The sequence below is a fragment of the Mustela erminea genome, chromosome 10 (assembly GCF_009829155.1).
Source record: "Mustela erminea isolate mMusErm1 chromosome 10, mMusErm1.Pri, whole genome shotgun sequence".
Taxonomy (NCBI): domain Eukaryota; kingdom Metazoa; phylum Chordata; class Mammalia; order Carnivora; family Mustelidae; genus Mustela; species Mustela erminea.
Genome location: NC_045623.1, coordinates 72,313,912 through 72,333,872, shown reverse-complemented (window position 1 = coordinate 72,333,872; position 19,961 = coordinate 72,313,912). Strand labels below are relative to the sequence as shown.

At 54.8% G+C, this 19,961-nt stretch overlaps 1 protein-coding gene across 1 annotated transcript in view; it reads right to left on the bottom strand.

The window, feature by feature from the left end:
* The window catches only part of TRABD2B (TraB domain containing 2B), a 199,759-nt gene that overhangs the window by 30,106 nt on the left and 149,692 nt on the right, over window positions 1-19,961 (bottom strand). The window contains exon 3 of the mRNA XM_032361501.1: window positions 3,769-3,915. Coding sequence (XP_032217392.1) covers window positions 3,769-3,915 — 147 coding nt within the window. The remainder of the gene's footprint in view (window positions 1-3,768; window positions 3,916-19,961) is intronic.

Sequence of the window (19,961 nt, the reverse complement as noted above, 5' to 3'; positions counted from 1 at the left end):
AGCCACTGGGGTTTCTGGGACTGCCCGGCAGCTGGCTGACATTCTCTGCATGTTTCATGCTGATGGGCCCTGGCTCCATGCCAAGGATGGGACTTGGGTTTGTGCCCGGGCTGGGAGGGAAACAAATTAATGATGTCATTAGACTTGTCAGGAGCCTTAAATCTCCCGTGACACGTTTAAGTGCAGGATACACCATAGAATTTTGAAAAGGACATGTCAGGTCCCTGGGGTCTCCTAGAGTCATGAGTCCGAGGTGGGAGGATGAGATGGACAGGCCAGGCAGGGCTGGGGTGGGGCCGTGGGGAGGGACTCCAGTTTAGGCTCCCCTGGTCCACAACCAGGACAGGGTCAGGTGTGGTGGTCAAGTGCTCGGGTCTACTGACGTCACTGACCTCAAGGGCCTCATCCCTTCTCTTCAGTCCATCCATCCAACAGACACCTTCCATGAACTTCCATGGGTCTAGCCATGTGTCAGGCTAGGGGTCCCAGAGCACCCTCAGATGGGATCTGTTTCCCTGGAAGAGGCTCACCGCCCAGCGAGGGAGTCACCGTGGGATCCATGCTTTGAGAGGGGTGTGGGCGCGGGGAAGAGGCACCTCCTGGATAACCGCGTGTCTGGCTTGGTCCAGGATGATCCGGTTTCCTGGCTAAGGTAGATTCCCCATGCCTGGTAATTATTCTGACCCTTAATTGTATTTGACCTTTCACTCTCCAAAGTGATGAGTGTACGGCTGCTCGCCACCTAACACAGGCTGGGGGCCCAGACAGGCTTCCTTTGCTTCACTCTGTGGTTGTGGGGCATCGATGGTGCAAATGACCTGGGAGCTGTGGGTGGTTGGGGCATGAGCCGTTTCCGGAGGTGAGATGGTGGGGTGGGGAGGCAAGGGAGATCAAGACTGAGATGCAGCCAGCGCTTGTCCCCTACCCCGGGCCCTGCCCCTGTCCTGCCCCAGCCTCTAGAGACCATTGGACCATCCTCTGCACGGTGGCCAGCGGCATCTTTCTGACCACAACCCTCTCCCACTTGAACTACAGGGCTTCTGCCCCTCAGCAGGCATTTTCACCCCCTGTCCCCTACGATCTGCCCCCTGCTCTGCAGATGGTTCCTCAGGACCTTCCACTTTCCGCCCCCACCACCCAGTCAGGCAGCCAGCCCCTCCCTTCGGCCCCGCCTGGTAGACTCCATTCTCAAGCCTCACTCCGACACCACTTCCTCCCTACCTACAGGTGGTGACTGGCCCCCTACAGACTGTGTGTCCTCAGCTCCCCACAGCTTTTGGGGCCTCCCGCAACAGAGGCAGCCCCATGTCACCCGGACCCCTTTTCCATCAGCACGTGGCCCTGGATTTAGCCTGGCTGCCCCAACTCTAGGCTTTTCTGTGTCTGCGGGCAGGGCTGCCTAGTCCCTCCCTTGGGGGCTAGACTCTGCCTGTGTACCCAGGGGTCCGGGGGAGTGCCGCCCAGTTTGCTATGCTAACCCGAGTGACCAGTCCAACGGCACCCCCGTCCTGTTTCAAGAACAGGCACTGCCAGGGGACCCCCAACGCAGTTCACCTGTCAGAGACAAATCAGTGGTTCTGGACACAGGCTCAAAGTAAATCTGAGCTTGCTATCTCCTGAGGTCACCCCACTCTTCCCTCTCTCAGCTCCGTGTCAGCCACGGCCGCAGCGGGGCCTATCCCGCCCACCCCTGCCCCTAGCCCAGCTACTTTGTGCTCAGGCCACCCTGAGTGCTGACCAGGTCCCCGCAGCCACGGAACTCTCCAGCCTCCCTCCTGGCAAATGACACAGGGCGGGGCTCTGGCACAGGGCTCTTGGACACGAAGGTCGGAATCAGAGCTCTCAGAGTCCTGAGCCTCCTCTGCAGGCTCCCTGCAACCTTCCTTTCACTGTCTCCACTGCACGGGGCATGACACACACCCACCTTTGCTCTCCCGGACAGCCGTTCGCTGGCACTCACTCTGCGCCAGCCCCTGCACTGGGCCTTGGGACAAGGGAAGCGCGGCACACCCTTGCTTCAGGGAGCTCTGGCTCTAGAGGGTGGCGTGCGCACACGGAACCTCTCGGCCCGGTCCCCCGCTACACCTCCAGCCCACACTCACACCCCTGCTCCTGCTCTGTCTTGCCTCTGTTGAAACATTCCTCTACCTCCTCCCCGTGGCCAAGTTAGGTTCTTCCCTGACCTCCCACCTTGCAGGCATCCTTCCTTCTTACCCCGAGTCCATCTAAACTCTTGCTCCTGCCACAGGCTCCAGGGGCGCCCTCTACCCTCCCTTGGAGCAAGGATCACGCTTGGGAGTCATATGGAATGTCCTCTTCTCTCCTGCCCGCCCTACGAGGGTGGCTCTCTCTGGCTGCCCTGTCCCCCACCGCCCCATATCCCTTATCATAGCACTGGGCCTGGTATTTATAAACGATTTCCTTCATTCATTCAGCAGCTATTTGCTGAGTCCTGCCCTGTGCCAGGCACTGGCCTAGTGAAGGAGAATATACTGGTGGACCAAACAGATGCAAATCCCTGGCCTCAGGGAGCTTACACTGGAGTGGGGAGACAAACAATAAATAATCACTTATCAGTGAATCAAAATATGTAAGTTGGTGAGAAGACAACAAAGACCTTGGAGGGGGAGTGGAGCTTAGTAAAGAGGCTGAGAGCGTGGGCGCGGGGACCAGGCGGCAATTCTAGATCAGGGAGTTGGGGCCCACCTTCCTGAGATGATGGCGTCTGAGTTAAGATGGGGGGATGAGCCAGGGTGACACTTGGGGAAAGGGAAATGTGCAGGATGGCAAGGGGGCCCACGGAACAGCCCGAAGGCCCACAGAGCTTGAGCGGTGTGTAAGGGGAGAGCCGAGGGCATGGGGTGGGGGTGGGGGAAGCCCTGGGGCCCACACAGGTCATTACCGAGACTCTGGCTTTTACACGGAGAAAAATGGGGAGTCACTGCACTGTCTCTAGCAAGGAACTGCTCTTGAAAGAGTGGTTAAGCAAGCACCAGGACAGAAGGCACAGGGGTTCTTGAGGGGCCCGGGAGAATTGCTAACCCCATCCAGGGGTCAGGGAGGGCTTCTTGGAGGAAGTAACAATGGACCATGGCCCAGCAGGAGGAAAGGAAGAAGGAGGAGCCTGAACAGAGGCTCAGGGGCCTCAGCGGGCGGGTGGCATGGGGCACTGGTCCGTGGAACAACGTCTACAGGCTGGGGCGCCTGGGCTGGGACAAGGTCAGCAGAGGGCAGGACACAGAAGGACACAGAGTCCTGAGGGTGGTGTGGATGCCTGGTGAAGTCACGCTCAGCCTCGTGGGGTGCTTCTCGCACTCTGCCCCCCCTTGTAGGTAATCTCTCCTCTAGGACTTGACTCAAGGCAGAACGCCTTTAGCTGGACTCAAGCCCAAGTGCTCACAGTGAACTTGCTTCCCCCGGCCTCTAATTTCACCAGATGCTGAAATGAACTTCTCAGAGGCCTCCCCGCTCTTACCAGGCTAAGCTTCTACCGCACAAGCCAGACTTGAGTGCTGCACTTGGTAACTTGCAAACTCGACAGTTAAGGGGCGTGTGGGCTTGGGCAAGTCTCTTTGCTTCTTTGAGCCTCAGTGTCCCCATCTGTAAAATGGAATACCCACCCAACGGTCCTGTTTATCATGGCAGAGAGACAATTGCCTGCACCTGGCACACAGTAGGTGTCTAATACATGCTAAATGGGTTCATATGGGCCAGGCCTTCGGAACTGGGGACCTAAAGGCTATCTGGGTGGGAGGAGGGGAGCGTCACCTGGGATGTGTCGTGGTTGAAGATGACAGCATTGAGATCCCCACAGTTGTAGTGTTTGATGAGGTCCTCTGTGGTATAGGGCGCCTGCAGGCTCCCCGCCCGCACACTCTCATGCTGCAGCAGAGTCTGGTTCAGGGCAAACAGCACCTGCACAGAAGAAAGGTAGAAGAATAAGGGCTGTCATTCTAGATCAGGCCAGGGGCCCCAACACCTCCAGGCCCAGCCCTCCTTGCTTTGGACTTTGGGGCAACAGGCCCTGAAACAGGGAAGGTGTGTGGGGCCTGGCACTGGCCAGGTGCAGCCTAAACTCTTCCCTAGGCCTCTGGACATGTTCAGCCTGTTCTCATCCCCAGCCCTTTGCCCACACAGGTCCCAGCTTCTGCTCTGGCTGTCAGCAACTTACCTACTGATGGGGCAAAATGAGAACCTAGCTGTGTCTGGGGTTAGGGATGATGGGTGAGCTTGTCTTTCAACTGGATTTTTCTTATTCTTGTGCTTAGGAAAGTTCTAGAATGAGCACAGACTAATGGGGTAATCAAGGGCGGGCAAACAACGCAAGACAAACTCATGAGCAAAACAAACAGGAAACCCACTTAGATGTCAGGGACCCACCCAAAGGCCACTTCTTCCAGAAGTCATCCCCACTCCAGGCAAAGGCCCAAGGAGCCAGGCTTCTCTGAATCTGACCCATGCTGGCACTGAAGCTCCGTGAGCTCTGGGCCGCTATACGGAGCCCTGGGGACACAGCTGCGGTCTAGCTAGACTGGCCTGGCGTCAGAATCACGCAGAGCACCAGACAAAGATATCCGCTGCCCAGTCCCCATGCCTGGAACTGGCATCTCCGAGGGGGAGCCCAGGATGTGTAGTTTTCACAGGCTTCCTAGGAACGACATTAAGGGGTCTGACTGCTTCTGCCATGAGGACCACGCTCTGATGGAACACAGCCTGCCTAAGAAGGCTCCAAGAGACGATCTCAAATGTCCCATTTTAGATGGGGAAACTAAGGAAGGGACTGGAACTACCTTCATGTGATGATGTATCCCAGACCCCTCTGGCCAAAAAGGGGAGGAATGTAACCACGCTCTGGGTTCTTTAGCACAGGTGCAGGGAAAAGCTGCTGCAGTTCCTGGGCAGAAGGCCTAGAGGTCGTCTCAAGCTGTTTGTTCTTGCTGTAGCCCAGTCCCAGCTGGTCCTCCAGTCCTCAGGCCTCGAGCATGCTGTTTGCCCATTATCTGTTTGCCACCTCGGACCACAGTCCCCGGCCTGTCACCTCACCAGTTCAGTCCCCAGCATCCCCGCTGGGCCCCGTGCAATCTGTCCCCCTCCCTAGAGACCCCTCCCCCTCCCCCCATCCCAAAGTCATCTGCCACAGTCACTTTTTGAAAGCACAAATCTGATTGTCTCTCCCCCACCCTCTTTTTTTTTCCTTCAAAACTTTCACAGGGGCCTCCTGCCCTCAGAGTAAAGGCCTAGCTTCTCAGCAGAGCCTGCCAGGCAGTGACCCGGACCCTGTTGTGGTCGAGGACCTTGCTTCCTACTCAGCCCACGTGTTTCCAAACACCCAGCTACTCAGCACTCTCGTGTCTCATGGCGTCTTATATGCTGTTCTCTGTGCACAACAGCCTCCTGCCTCTGCTCTCCACTTGCAAATCCAGACTTGGCCTTCCAGGCTCTGCTCAAATGTCTTCTTAGGAAAGCGTCTCTGACCGCCTGGGGGCTGAGTCAGGCACCTCCCGGAGGCCCCCGCAAGGAGTCTCCTTGCGTGGCAGACTGACACAACAGTGGCTCCAGACCTTAACCTGTCTGCATATTCATGCCCTTGGCCACGGAGCTCTCTGGCTCCCTCCCATTCTGACATTGTGACACTGGACTCTGGATATAAGCAACCAGGACATACAGAGGCCTGGAAAGCATCAGTGGCTGCTGCTGTCTCTTGCAGCTCCACAGCTCTGACAGCAGCCCATGCCAGCCCACTGAGGAATAGGCAGAGCCCAACTGCCTCAGTTGTCCCACTGAGGCCATTTCAGTCCAGCCGACAGATAGCCGGCTCCCAGACGATGCGAGTAGGGCCAGCTGAGCCCAGCAGGGCCCGCCTGCCACCGGGTCCGGACACCTGAGCAGATGCCCAGTGCCAGCGCTGCCCAGCCCACTGCGACGATGGACAAACGATCCGCCATGCTTCTGTCCCCCAACCCGGCGTGAACATGAGGTGATGCCTGCTGTTCAGCTCCCTGGCTCTCCCACTAGGCTCTGAGCTTCTTGAAGACAGGACTTACGCCCTACTCGTTTTGTGTCTGCAGCTCTCAGCACAGGGCCGGTTAACGAGAAGATGTCGCTCCATCCTTTCCCTAGCACCTTAGTGCCACCTAGTGCCCCCTGCTGTGGTCTGTAGCTTCCTATTTTTAAGGTTACTCAGTAAGCCCCTCAGACGAGATCTGGGAACTTTGGCGCTCTGTCTGCAGTTGGGGGCTGCTGCTACCACGGAGCAGGAGCTCCCACCAGGGACATCAGCCATCTCCTTCCAGAACACACAATCTGACCAGAAAAGCTCATGCAATAAGGTACACAACGTACTGATGTGGGCAACAGGGCCAAGCATGCTGGAGAGATCCCCTCTGCCTGCCCCCTCCCGCTTCTGATTCTGGCAGGCGGAGAGCCAGAGAGTGCTGGCGTGCAGCGGCCCAGGTTGCTCCCCGTCATGAGCTGGCTGGGGAGGAGGTCAGACCCCACCTCCGGGCCTTCCCCAGGCTCTGGCGAGCGCCCTGACATTCAATCTGCAGCCACCTGGTGCAGGGTGTCAATGGCAGCCTAGTGGCTGGGACCCATCGCAGGAGGCAGCGATGTTGCTGTGCACGTCACTAAGGCAACAGGCACTTCCTTCCACACCTAACAGGTGTGGAAGGCCTCGCATCAAAGCATCCAGGTCAGGCTAGAAGGCTCCACTTCCCTGCGAGGCTGGGATCCACGGGCTCCTGCGACCACACCCCACCCCGGGGCACACCTGCCTGGGGTGAGGTCATCCATTCAGGTGCCCAGAAGCCGTGACTGGAGGGGATATGGCTTCCCTGGGCCTCCCTAGACCCATGGAGTCACTTCCACAGTCCTGTGGTTTTCGTGGAGTGTGGATGTGTTCCAACGAGTTAAGCACGCTACCGTCTATAGGGTGCTAAGAACAGTCCTGGCGTGGAGTGAGAGCTGGAGGAATGCTTGGTAAATAAAACTTGGAAGAAAATAGACTTGAACCTTCCCAGATTGGAGCTGGAAGGGCCTGTGTAGGTCATCCGCTCCAGCGATTTTTTAAACCTTTTTTTTGGCCATAGAATCCTTTTTTATTGTTACTGTTTTCCAAAGGAAACTTACTTGGAACTCACTATGTGGAGCAGATAAAAGTGGAACTTTTCCCAATTGATGTGAGGAGACAACTAGAGCCTGAAGTCCTAGAGGCTCAATGCCCTCTTGCAACAGAGGCTCCCCTGGCTTTTTCATGGAACCCATGGGTTTCCAGGAGCCCAGTTTGAGAACCACAATCTCATCCTGTGCTCTCATCATAGAGAAGAAGAAAGGAGACAGGGGCCCGAAGTAGTCAAAAGAGAGTTCACCCAAGCCCACACAGGGAAGCTAGGGGCAGAGCAGACTCAAAGCCGAGTGTGACGCCCAGGCCAGGACCCTTTGAGGTGGCACAGATTGGGGCTGGATTTCAGGATGTTCACTGGCATGGCCCAAGTTCATCCCACATATGTTACCACACCTGTCTTCCTTTTGCAGCCTTGTGAAACAGCCCACAATAGCAACAGAGTATTTATTATTAGCGTGTTACAGGAAACTGAGAGCAGATCATTTAAGAGACATTCCCAGTGTGGTGGGGCTTGGACAGAAACTCACACTGATCATTCTGGACTCCCACGACCCCCAGGCAATGTTTGGTGCTTTCCACAGAACCTCCCCACCTCCTTCCCCAGTCTTGGCACTTATCCCATAAAGTGTCTGTCTCAGGTGAGTCCCCATTCCCTGCCTGTGTAGACTGAGAGCTTGGTAAGGGCAGGGAGCCTGCCTCTTTGTTCAGTGGTCATGGCTGGAGAGCAGAGGTTTGGGAACTATTTTGGGAGGTGGACTGTTGACTGCCTGAGACCTGACTGTGATCAAATTATATGCTCTTCCCCCCCACCTCCCACCTCCTAACCATCCTTTGCAACTCATGAAGAGGTCCTCATGGGTTCCTTACTAGGATCCTCATGTTTATGGAGCACTTACTCTGGGTCAGGTATCTTCTAAGCTCATATTAATTTATTTAAAGTTTACAGCATCTTTAAGTTAAGTCTAGTATTAGCTCCAATTAATCGATTAAAAAACCCCAACCCTAGAGCAAAGACAGTACTCACCAAGGTGACAGAACTGGAGAGGGATGGGACATGCACTTGGGCTTGGGCAGGTCAGCCCTTGACTCCATCCTCCTATCAGCCCACTGCCCACTGGGGCCTCCCTCTGCTCTCCCTAGGGGACAGCTAGCAAAGTGCATGTCCTGCACTTTCCCGTCCATCATAGACGGGAAACCAAAGAAGCAGAGGGGCCCAAGGCCACATGGCTTGCATGGGGGCAGAGCTGGGCTTTGAATGATATCTGTCTGGCTCCAGAACAGGTTCCTATGACTGGAACTTCAAGAGAATATGTGCTTCTTCATGAGCATTCTTGGTGCTTCCGACAGATACAGGGAAGTGGCACTTCTTCATTCATTCAACAAACAGTTACTTTTTGTGGATTCTCTGCAGGGATCTGGGGCTGGTGGATGAATTGGGCATGGTCTCCACCTCTATGGAGCTCATTTCAGAGGCAGATATCCCAACTGGCCGTGACAGTAGAGGGTGGTAAGTGGGGCCCCTGAAGCCCCATGCACAGGCACAGAAGACCCTCGCCCTGATTTCTGCCTCCCTCCCACTCACCCTGAATTTCCAAGCCTGGCGCAGCTCACAGCCTCCTGGGCCTCCATGCTTTGTGCCCCCGGCCACTTTAGAATAACAAACCCTCCTCGCCAAAGCCGCTGTGGCCCACTCTAGGATAATGTTTATGATAAAGCTTTGACATGGAATAACAAACACTGGGTAGAGGCTAGAGCCACTTTGCTCCCCCTATGATGACCGTGTGTGGAGGCCCAGCCACCGGGAGGACCTGAGCATCCCAGGGCTGCCCCCCTTACTGGGGCTGGCCCGTGCTGTCTGCTGAGTGTAGGCCCGGAATTTAAACACGTTTTCAAACACAGGCCTAGGATGGAGTGAGGCAGGCGCCAGGAGGGTGGGGACAGGTTTATTGTTCCAGATTAGTCTAGTAAACAGTCCTGAATGGGCTGAGATGGTGAACACCTAAGCCTTGTGTTCACTTGCTGGCCCAGCACCATCAGTGTGAGGACAGACAGCAAGACGCCTTCCGCCAGAGGACGTGCTGCAACCCAGGGCTCCTTGGGACAGGCCTGGCTCTCAGGCTGGGGCTCTGAGGTGGATGATGAGTACCTCTCACCCCAAAGCACAGGGAAGTCACAGCACAGGCCCCAACCCCCTCAGCAACGCTTACTGAGCACCTGCCATGTGCCGGACACTGTTCTAGATGCTGGGGATTTAGTTAGCGACAGAACAGACCCCAATCCTGCTCTCATTGAGCTTACCTGTTGGGGCAAACAGAGAATAAACAAAGTGATCAGTAAAGTATTAGTGTCTGGCCCGTCAGATGCACACAACAATGACTCCATTGAACTGGGGCCCGAGACTGCCTCCGGCCACTTTGAGCTCATCAAGCCTCCGAATCAACAGGTAAAGACGGGCGTCACTGTGCTAGCCGGCGTGACTGATCCTGACCAGCAGGGGAAATGGACGGCTGCCCCACAGGGAGGGAGAGAAGAGCCTGTCTGGCACACACGAGATCCCTCAGGGCGCCTCCTAGTATCACCACACCCTGCGATTAACCGACGTCATGCGAAACCGCAACAACGCAATCCAGGCAGGACTCCTAATGGTCCGGATCCTTCGGTAATGAAGGTCTGGGTCACCCCACCCGCTGTGAACCACAAGCAACTGAGGTGCCTGCAAAAGGTAAAGGGATCAAAGGAGTGTGGTGGGAGCAGAGGAAGTTATAAATAGCAGCTATGAGCACAGGACCAGCGACAGAAGCAAAAGACAGAATCAAAAGCAAAAGTTCAAGAGTGTTTCTTCCTTATTTTAAGAATCTTTGTATGTGTATAAAATATTTTCTTCTGTCTCCTTTTTCTTTTTTTCTGCCCCAGGCATGTAGCATAAGACATACTGACTTTGCATTGTAGTATTTAAGTATTCTTAACTTTATATCGTCATATTTAAGTTACAATGTTTCAAGGAGAAGAGTAAGCATTACCCAAAGGCTTTGACTCCTCATCCTGGGAAGCGCATTCTGGTTGCACTCAGGATCGCTGTATCATGTTAGGTGGAATTAGGACCCGTTATTGTCTTTTTTTTTTTTTTAAGATTTTATGTATTTATTTGATAGAGAGATCACTAGTAGGCAGAGAGGCAGGCAGAGAGAGAGGGGGAAGCAGGCTCCCCGCGGAGCAGAGAGCCTGATGCGGGGCTTGATCCCAGGACCTTGAGATCATAATCTGAGCCAAAGGCAAAGGCCCAACCCACTGAGCCACCCAGGTGCCCCATGTTATTTTTCTTTATTTGGAAATGAAGTATGGTTTAAAGGGATGCTTGTGAGTGCCAAGTTAACAAAGGATGCACTTATGATGGTTAATTTTATTTGTCAACTTGACTAGGCCATGGTACCCAGATAGTCAAACATTATTCTAGATGTTTCTGTGAGGAGACTTTTTAGAGGTGACTGACATGTAAATCAATAGACTTTGAAAAAAGCAGATTAGGTTCCAGAATAATTAGATGAGGGTGGGTCTCCTCCAATAAGTGGAAGGCCTTCATAGAAAGAGGCCAACCTCTTTTGTTGAAGAGAATTCTGCCCACACACTGTCTTTGGACTAAATCTGAACTGGGCCTCCAGCCTTCCAGTCTACCCTATAGACTTTGGACTTGCCAGCCTCCACAATGTGTAAGCCAATTCCTTAAAAGAAATCTATGCACCCAATCCATCCATCCACCCACCCATCCATCTATCCATCCAACTTGGGGTACTATTGCCCTGGAAAAGCCTGACAAATACAGTATGTGTTACAGGGAGAAACCAAAGCAGGAAAGGGGGCAGGGGTTGATAAGGTAAGGGAGATAGTAGGTGCAAAGGCCCCGTGCAACTGTGAGAAGCAGCAGAGGGCAGGGTGGCGGAAGCTGAGTAAAGAAGGAGGACAGTGATGGGAGATGATGTCAGAACTGGTTAGAAGGCCATGCTCCATGGGCCGTTGTAAGGATGCTAGGAAACCATCCCCTATCACCATCTTTTCAGGGAATGGATTGTTATTTCCACATGACATTTGAGGAAACAGGCCTTGAGGATGGTGAGGTCTCCTGCACAGGGTCTCAAGTTGATGGACTGGAACTGGGATTCCAATTCAGGTCCAGCTGACAGGTACTGAGTTCTTTTCGGCTACCCCTGGGCCTCACCTGCCGAGCTACCTCCACTCAGTCGTTGGTAGGAAGAACAGACATGAAGAGACAAACAGAGACCAGTGTGGGAGGCCCAGTGTCTGAGTGGGGGTCAGCTGAGAAGAAGGAGGGGTGCTAGAACATTAGCCACGAGCCTGGTCAGAGCTGACACGAGGAGGGGAGAGAGGTCATGATTGCCAAGGTAGCCCGCCTCCTGGAGGGCTTTCCTGTGCTATGGCTCTCCGCCCTGGCCTGACAGATTCTCATTTGTCCTGCCGAGTTCTCCCCTGCCTCAGGGCCGTCCCCTTGCTCTGTTCTGCCTGAAACCACCCTTCCACCCATCGGTTCACGCCTGCCTGCCACTTGGCTTTAGGGCTCCTTCCTCAGAAGGCCTCCCTGCGCCAGGGGCTGGGCAAGTTCCCAGAGCACCCAGCACTGCTCGGACGCTTTGCCCTCCCCCAGCTTCACGACTGTTTCATGCTTGTCCTCCTTGCCCCCTGCTGATGTGCCAAGGGCAGGCAAATTGTCTGACTTGGTCACAGCTGTTTCTGCAGCAGACAGCACAGAGCCTGACACATAGTAAATGCTTCAGAAATACGTGTAGAGTGAATGAATAAAAAGTAGAGCAAGTTAGTCATCCTAGAACCCCAGTAGGTCCCTACCCGGACCCAGTACCGTCCCCGGCCCAGAGCCAGGAAAGCTGAGTCCTGGGGGCCTTGGGCCTCCATCAGTCGGTCAGTGCCTGGGGTTGGCGCGCAGGGCTGATCCGCTCATGGGAAGGTTTCTCCAGCCCGGGAGAGCGTTCCTCAAAGGATAGAGCCCACCGGGGTCTGGTTGAGGTTTATTTGTTTATTCTCCTCGCCCCACTGACAGCACCAAAGCAGTGCCGACAACTTCCCTGCTTCCTGCTCAGTATTCTGAGTCCCCTGAGCCCCCGGGACAGAATCCTGTCTCCGGACACTGGGCTACCGAGCAGCAGGCATCCAAATAAACACAAGGTTTCCTGGAGCCAGGCACTGGCTCTGGCTTGGCAGGGAGGACCAGAGATCTTATGTCTGTCTGAGTCTAGGCAAGTCATTTGCCTTCCCCGGGCCTTGGTTTACCCACCCATGCAGAAGACCAATTCACACATGCATCAAGGAAGTATGTACTGAGAAATGATCAGATGCTCTTCTAGGCTCTGGAGGTATAGCAGTAAACACAACATTCCCTCTAGTGGGAGGAAGCTGACAATAAAAACAAAATGAGCAAGAGATGTATGTTAGAGAGTGATAGTGGCTGAGAAGGAAACAAGGCAAGGAGCACAGGAGGGGTGTGTGTGTGCTGGGGGTTGACATTTTGGGGATAATGCCCAGTAAAGGTACAAGAGAGTGACGTTGCAGATCTGAAGGAGAAGAAGCTGAGGGAGGTGGTTCTGTGGACACAGAGAGAAGACTGGTATGGGGCAGAGGCAGAAAGTGTAAAGGCCCTGGGGCAGAGGCAGGCTTGCTGGGTGTGACAGGCAGGAAGGAGGCCAGTGTGACTGGAGAGGAGTGAGCGAGGGGGAACAGGTCGTGAGGTCTGTCTCAGGCAGGACCCAACGGAAAACCGATGGTGCACGGTCCATGAAGCGAGTTCCAAGGAAGTAAGTTCAACTGCAAGGGTAACTCAAGTACTTTGAACGACGGAACATCGATAGAGGTGCAGACGGGGGTGGTGGGGCACTGAGGAGTAGCAGCGGTGGAAGCTTTCCTGCCCCAAGCCTTAAGGGGAAAGGGGGGAGCGGTGATGGACCTGAACGTCAGGGGACGGCACAGCTACCCGTCCCTGGCCTAGCAGGACAGAGAGGAAGGAGGGGGCACGAACTGTCCCAGCTCTCTTCCCCGCCTGCCAGCGCTCCCCACTGACATCAGGACAAAGGAGGCCAGGCAATGTCCCAGCAGCTCTGGGCTCTGAGAAGGGAGAACAGAGGGTCCATCTGGAGAGGAAAGGGGATTTCCAGAACATAGATGGAGGTAGGGCGAGGTGGGCAGAGAGGAACACATCCCTTAAGGCCTGTGGGCCTTGAAAGCCTTTGGCTCCCCCTGAGTGAGACAGGAAGGCCTGCAGTCTGAGCAGAGGAATGCTGTGGTAACCCTTCTGATCTGGAATCCAAGGGGGACAGGAGTAAGATCAGAGGGAAGATGAAGGCAGCTTTGTCTTCCTCCTGAAGGGGGAGCAAGTGAGCAGCTCCTCGCTTCCCCTCGCCATCCCCATCCCAAACCCCAGCCACAACCCAAAGAACCTTGGACTTGGCTTCCAGTGCCGCCGGTCCGGCTCCGCGAACGCCCACCGGCCGGCCGGACCCCGGTGGTGCCGGCCACATCCTCCCTCCGCACTGCAGTGTGGGCTGGGCGAGCCCTCTGTGCTTTCCTGGGCAGGCAGCGGAGGCTGAGTCACCCTAGCTTTCTTCCCTTCTTTTCTCCGAACGCCTAGCTTCTCCACCCAAAGACCACCCTTAAAGATCCCAGCGTTCCTCTTCTGTCCTTCAAGTCATGCCAGGAAATGCTCATAAATCCGGAGCCACCCACACGAGGAGATTAGTGTGCTGCTTGGTAGGGAGGCTGATAGGCTGGGTATGGGGGAAGGGACAGGCCCTTCTTGGGGGTCTCCAGGAAGGGAGCTGACATGGGGTCTGTCCTGTTGGAGGGCAAAGGGGTCCTCTGGCTTTCAGTTTGAGGCACAGGTAAGCCCGAGACAGGCTGGAGACCCAGATTCTGGTGCTGCTGGCTCTGACCCAGATCAATTCCAGGACACACTCTCCAGGTCTCCTGGGGTCCCCTCTGAAACACGAGAGTGTGGGGGCACCTCTCTGCTCTGGGAGTCAGGTTCTGTGAGCATAACACTTTAGGACAGCGCTACCCCACCACCACAGTCTATGGTTCTAGGCACTTTGCATATGGAAGCTTGTTTATTCTTCCCAAGAGCTGTGTGAGGTCCCGGTGAGCCACCCCCTTTTACCTGCAGGGAAATCAGGCTTAGGAAAGTAAGTGACCTCCATGCTCCCCCATCGGCAGGTCAATGGGACAAGTGTCTCAGCTCTGCCGGGCTGAGCGCACCCAGCCCCCCCTGCCCCACGGTCCATGCTCTGCCATGAAACGTCTTTCCTCCCCAGTCACCACATCTGGTCTCCTAAATTGAATAAACACTGCAGGTGGAGAAAAAAGAGCAAAATGGATCAGAAAGACCCAGAGAATCATCTAGGCCAAACTAGTCTCATGCATAAAGCTGAGGAACATCCAGGCAGTGGAGGAGATGGACAAACAGGCAGTTCTAAGACGGGGTGCTAAGTTCATGATAAAAGGAAAAAACGGGGCCTTTGGGAAGGGGGTCTGTGAGGCAGCCTGGGTATTGGTGAAGGAAGTAGCTTCAGGTTGGGCTGTGCAGGCACTGGGAGGGAAGCGCATTCAAGGTCAAGGGGCCTGGAAGTGCATGCTGTTCTTAAAGTGCCTGTGTCCGGAGTTAGGCCCGGAGAGGGGCCGGGGCGGAGGGCCTTCCATGTCAGCCCACGAGCTCTACACTCCACCGGCTGGAGGACTCGGCCCTTTGGCCTTTCTCGGCAGGATCATCAGCTGTGAGGCTGACACAGTGGGGACCCCAGAGGCGCAGACTGACCCCCACACAGGGACAACGGTGTGCACGGCAGGCGGTCAGTCAGCGGTGACCACGGCGGCCCCCACCATCATCATTACTATGAAGCGGCTGATCCACAGGTCGAAAGCTGTAGCTTTCCTTGTCCCTGCTGTCTCAGACCTGCCTGCTGACACAGCTGCCTAGACTTCAAAAGGCAAAGCTCCATTGTCATTTGCAAAATCAGTATGAAATTCCTTGAGGGCTTGTCTAATTCCTTCTGGTCTGACCACACGGCAATTACTGATGTACAGGCGGTAGGAGGGGGTTGGTCTCACAGGCCCTCCAGCAGCGTGAGGACCTCCGTTCTGGGTTCCCGGCAGCCGCCAGGGGGTACGGCACCAGAATGGGCACCTCCGGGGGGCCTGGGACCAGAGGCGAGGGCTGGCCCTGGGAGCGCTCCCTGCTGATGAGTGAAATGGCTTGTCGGCTACACCACAGGCTACCAACTGCTTCAGGGATGGAGTAGTGTGTCTAGCAGCAGGAAGGGCAGGGCTCTGGCCCGGGTTCAAATGTGGGTCCTGCTCTGTGCAGGCCACATGAAGTTCCTACTCTGGCTTTTCTGGTGATACCTTGCTACGAGAAGGTGGAACAGGCCTTTCTCCTTTCTGAGCCTTAGTTCACCCATCTGTAAGTGGGGAGAATAGGATTTGTCCTCCCTGGCTAGTGAACTAGCCCCCTAAAAACATTGTAAACATTATCATCCTTCCTTAGGGCATTTTAAGACACTTCTGTTCCCCTAAGCAGCAGCAGGGCTGTTCTGAGAAGAAGCAGAAGCCTGCACGTGTGGACTGGGTTCTCATTCACTCCTCCAGTGTGGATCACTGCCAGGCTCTGCGTCAGCTACTGAGGCCATAGAACCAAATCAGTACCATTTCTATTGTCAAAGAGCTCAAGGTCAGAGGCGGAGTGCAGCAAGGAAGGAGGTGCCCAAGGAAGCCTTGCAACAAGATGTTAACACACCGTGTGAAAACTGGGCACGAGGATGAACTTGGGGTGGAGGGAGCCGCAGCAGGAGGGACTCATCCTGCCGGGGGAGGACCACATCCGGGATTCGGAGGAGGCAATCCGATCTGCAGTGGTGTCTACGGCATGTCTGTGGGAGCGTGCCTTTGTCATGTGGAAGAGAAAGAAAAGGATTCCAGGTGGTGTTGATGTCCATGCAAAGGCCCGGGGAAGCTGGCCACTTGGGGGAAATGTGTGGATGACCCCATGAGCTGGAGTGGGTGCGGAGGAGGAGTGTGGAGCTCAGGCTTCACCCAAGGAAAGGAAAGAAGGCCCGGAAGTGATCAAACAGGGAGTGACTAGCCAGGCTGTCCACTAAGAAGCTGCTTCGTGGAGCTGCTCCATGGCGAAAGGACAGGAGAAGCATGAACTGCAGGCAGGAGACAGTCGTGGCTCTCCCTGGGCCAGGAGAGGGGAGGAGGCCCCACCTGGCCCTGGGGTTCTGGGGGTGCGTGGAGGAAGTAAATGTGGGCTCAGATTCCAATTCCTTCCTGGTTTAGATGGTTTAGAACCCTCCAACTCAGGGCTCTGAGTGTCTTTCCTTGCCCACTGCTGCCCGCCCTCCCCTGCTCCGAATTTTGGGGACCAGCCCTCCTCCACTTCAGGAAGGCTTGAGCCTCATTCAGGGGAGCAGCTGGACAGAGAAGGTGCTGGTTAAGAATGGCAGGAAAGAAAGTAGACAGCTGGCAGGGGTTTCTTCAGGAGCTGGCATGGGGCTGATGGCCTTGACAGCCCCGGGGGATGGACCCTCTTGTTAGTGTACATCAAAGGAGACAGCGACACAAAATTTGGCCTCGTGGACAAAACTAAAATGCGTCCCAATGTCTCCCGTCTTTCACCTGTTCAAAGGTGACACATCCCGGCAGCAGGATGGGAAAGTTGAAAAGGTCAGGTGAGGGAGGGGTCTTGGATCTTGCAGAGGCTCTTCACTCTAGGGAGGGGATGTTGAAGCCCAGAGAGGGCAGGAAGGTGCCCAAGGTCACACAGCAAGTAGGGGACGCAGACTAAGGCAGGAGTGAGGCATGTGTCTGTTTTACTTGGGCAGCTCAGGTCTCCTCTGCCCCCTCCTCCTTGCTTTCCCTCCTTCGCAGAAAAGGAAAATGTTTTTAGACCTGAGGCAAAAGAATGAGAAATTGAAACCTGAGCCTTGGGTCTTGGGAAAAGAATACAGAGAAGGCAGACACATTCTGGGGGAGCAAAGGGCTGCTTACTCTGCAGACAGGAAGCACTCAGTGCTACCCAAGTTTCCTTCTACGCCCCTCTGACCTGGGAGGGCAGGTGGATTATGGGCCTGTGGGAACAGAGAAAGACCCCCACGAGCGCTGGGCCAGTCTGCCTCCAGGATTCACTGTGGTCAGAAGGAGAAGCTCCCTGCTGGCAGCCTTCTCATGGGATCCCAGGCCCAATTCCGCACTCCACTGCCCCTCCCGGAACTGCCCCCTGGGCCCCACCATATGGAGGGCAGGACTCCTTGTTGGTCCCCACTCATGCATACCCACATGTCTGTCCGGCCCTGCCTGTAAGCACACCTTCTCCAAGGAGGCCTCTTTTCAGCTGCAGCCTGTGTCTGCCTTCTTCTCTTGTGAACTTGGAAAGGGGAGCAGCAGTCCAGAGTTTCTTTCTGTCTTGGGGTGTCTAAGTGAACAGGGGTTGTATAAGAATGTGTGTGTACACATGTGTGAAGGAGAGAGTTGCAGGTGGAGATAAAGATAGGTACATAGAAGGTAGATGATTGATTGATTGATTGATTGATTGATAGATGATGGATGGATAGAAGACAGATTCAGGACAGGGTGTAAAGTCTTCCCTGTGCATTATCCACGCCATGAAGAGGCCTAACCACAGACTGACATTTGCACATGTAACAGACATCCCCTCTGGGCCAGGAGCTGGACAGCAGTCTTTGGGAACACTGAGAGCAGCATGATTTCCACTCCCCGCTTCCTGATACCAAGCAGTTCCATCAATCATTCTCCATGGTCCAGGCTTAGACCTGGCCCTGACATGGGTGTGTCTTCTCTCTCTACACATTCCCTTTTACTATTATTTCTCCTTGCTGTTGGAGAGTGCTGCTCGGGGTGATCCTGGGCCTTGAGGACAAGGATGTGGGCTGCATACTACTATACCCTGAGCATCTCTGACCTGATGCTGGACCCACTGGTCCTCGGCCTAACAGGGAAAAGTGATGGTGTGTGTGGGTGCAAACTTAAAAACAAAACAAAACACAAAAAACCATAAAAACATAAATGAGACCATAGCACTCCCAGGCTTAAATACTTCATGGCTCTGCTCTGCTCTAGGAATAACAACTGACTTCTTCAACCAGGACTTTTAGCTCTGCTTGGCGGAGGCCATGCGTGTTCCTTTGATTCATCTCACTTCCTGTCCTCTTTGCTCTGTGTTGTCAACATGTTGCCTTTCCTGATTTTTTGGAATATGCTATTTCTTTCCCACTTCAGGGCCTTTGCACATACAGGTCCTTCTGCCAAGCATGCCCTTTTCATCACCCTTTCTTTTGCTTCATTAATTCCTCCTTATATTTCAGATAATGGTTCAAGCCTTCATTACCTTCTGAAAACTTCCGTGATGCCCCAATCAGCTCAGGGAGCCCCACGCAGCTTTCCTACCCTATATTCTTCCTTCATCTATGGATGTGTAATCATTTGTTTAATGTCTGCTTATCCCAATAACAATTTTACTATCACAGGCTAGTCATTTGTCCCATGCCAGACACTGCACAAAACTCTTCTCAAATATTATTTCACTGAAGCCCCCAACAACCCTGTGAAGTACTTAGAATTTTGATCCTAATTTTACAGATGAGGCAAAGGAGGCACAGAGTGGCTCCGTGACTTGCCTAAGATCACACAGCAAGGAAGCAGTAGACAAATCAAGACAGTCTGGCCATTTTAGCCACAATCTGGTCTGCAGCCCACTGCTGTGTAGACAGGATGAAGGGAAACAGATCTACTTTGTTCCTCCTAAAACCTCTGGGACCTACTCTGGGACTTGCCACTCTCAAGTTACCCACAAAAGGGAGGGAAAGACAGAGACGCTGGGGTGTCAGAAAGATACCCTTGGGCAGCCAGCCCTCCAGGAGCCCCCAGGGGCCATATCTTCCTTGCTCCCTGGTTCCAGAATTAGGAAGAACCAATATGCGGGACATGCGGAACATGCCACAGGTACAGAGAGAGGGGCTGTTATGGTAGCTGGGAGTTCATCCTTCACCAGCAGGCCTGGGCCATCCCAGCCCACGAATGTGGAGAGGGTCGTTCTTCTAGAGCCCAAATGCCTGCCTCTTTGAAGCTTCGTCTCCTGCTGGAGACACCAGCCTGCTCCTGAGACCGGCATCGGTGCTGAAGATGAGGGTCTAGTCCCTTCACGGGACACCAAGGGGGCCCCTCACCTCCTTCCCCGTGGAGCAGCAGGCAGCTGGTCCCGGGGGTCTGGGCCCGGGAGCAGGCCCGGGAGGTCAGCAAGCCTGGGAGGCTTCCCTCAGCTCCCCGGCCCCCCTTTGAAGGGGATCAGGTTCCCCCACAAACATAATTGAATGAAAATATGAGAGAGAAAAGGTCTTTGTTCTCCCATTTACAGCGTCAGAAAATATGTAACAAATTAGCCGTTTATGAGGTAAGAGAACAGGGCTGCGCGCTGCGGCAGGGAGGCTCGGCGGCCGCACAAGGGGGCCTTTCAGCACGCCAAGCGTGGGGGGCAGCGCAGCCTGGGCTGGACGAGCTCGGCCCTGGGCCGGCCTGCCTGCAAGCACGGCCTGGCACCGGCAGGACGGAGGCAGGCCCCATCTGAGCCCCTGGCTCGGACCGGGTGCAGCCTGGTGACTGGAAACAGGCCTCCACCTAGTCAAGGATGAATACAGCTCTTGGAAGGATCAGGTGGCCCGAGAGTGGGAGTGGGGACCGGGGCCTGACTTCCAAAGCCACCTCTGACCTCTTCCCTGGAGTGACCCTGAGTGATTTCCTCTCCTGCTGGGGA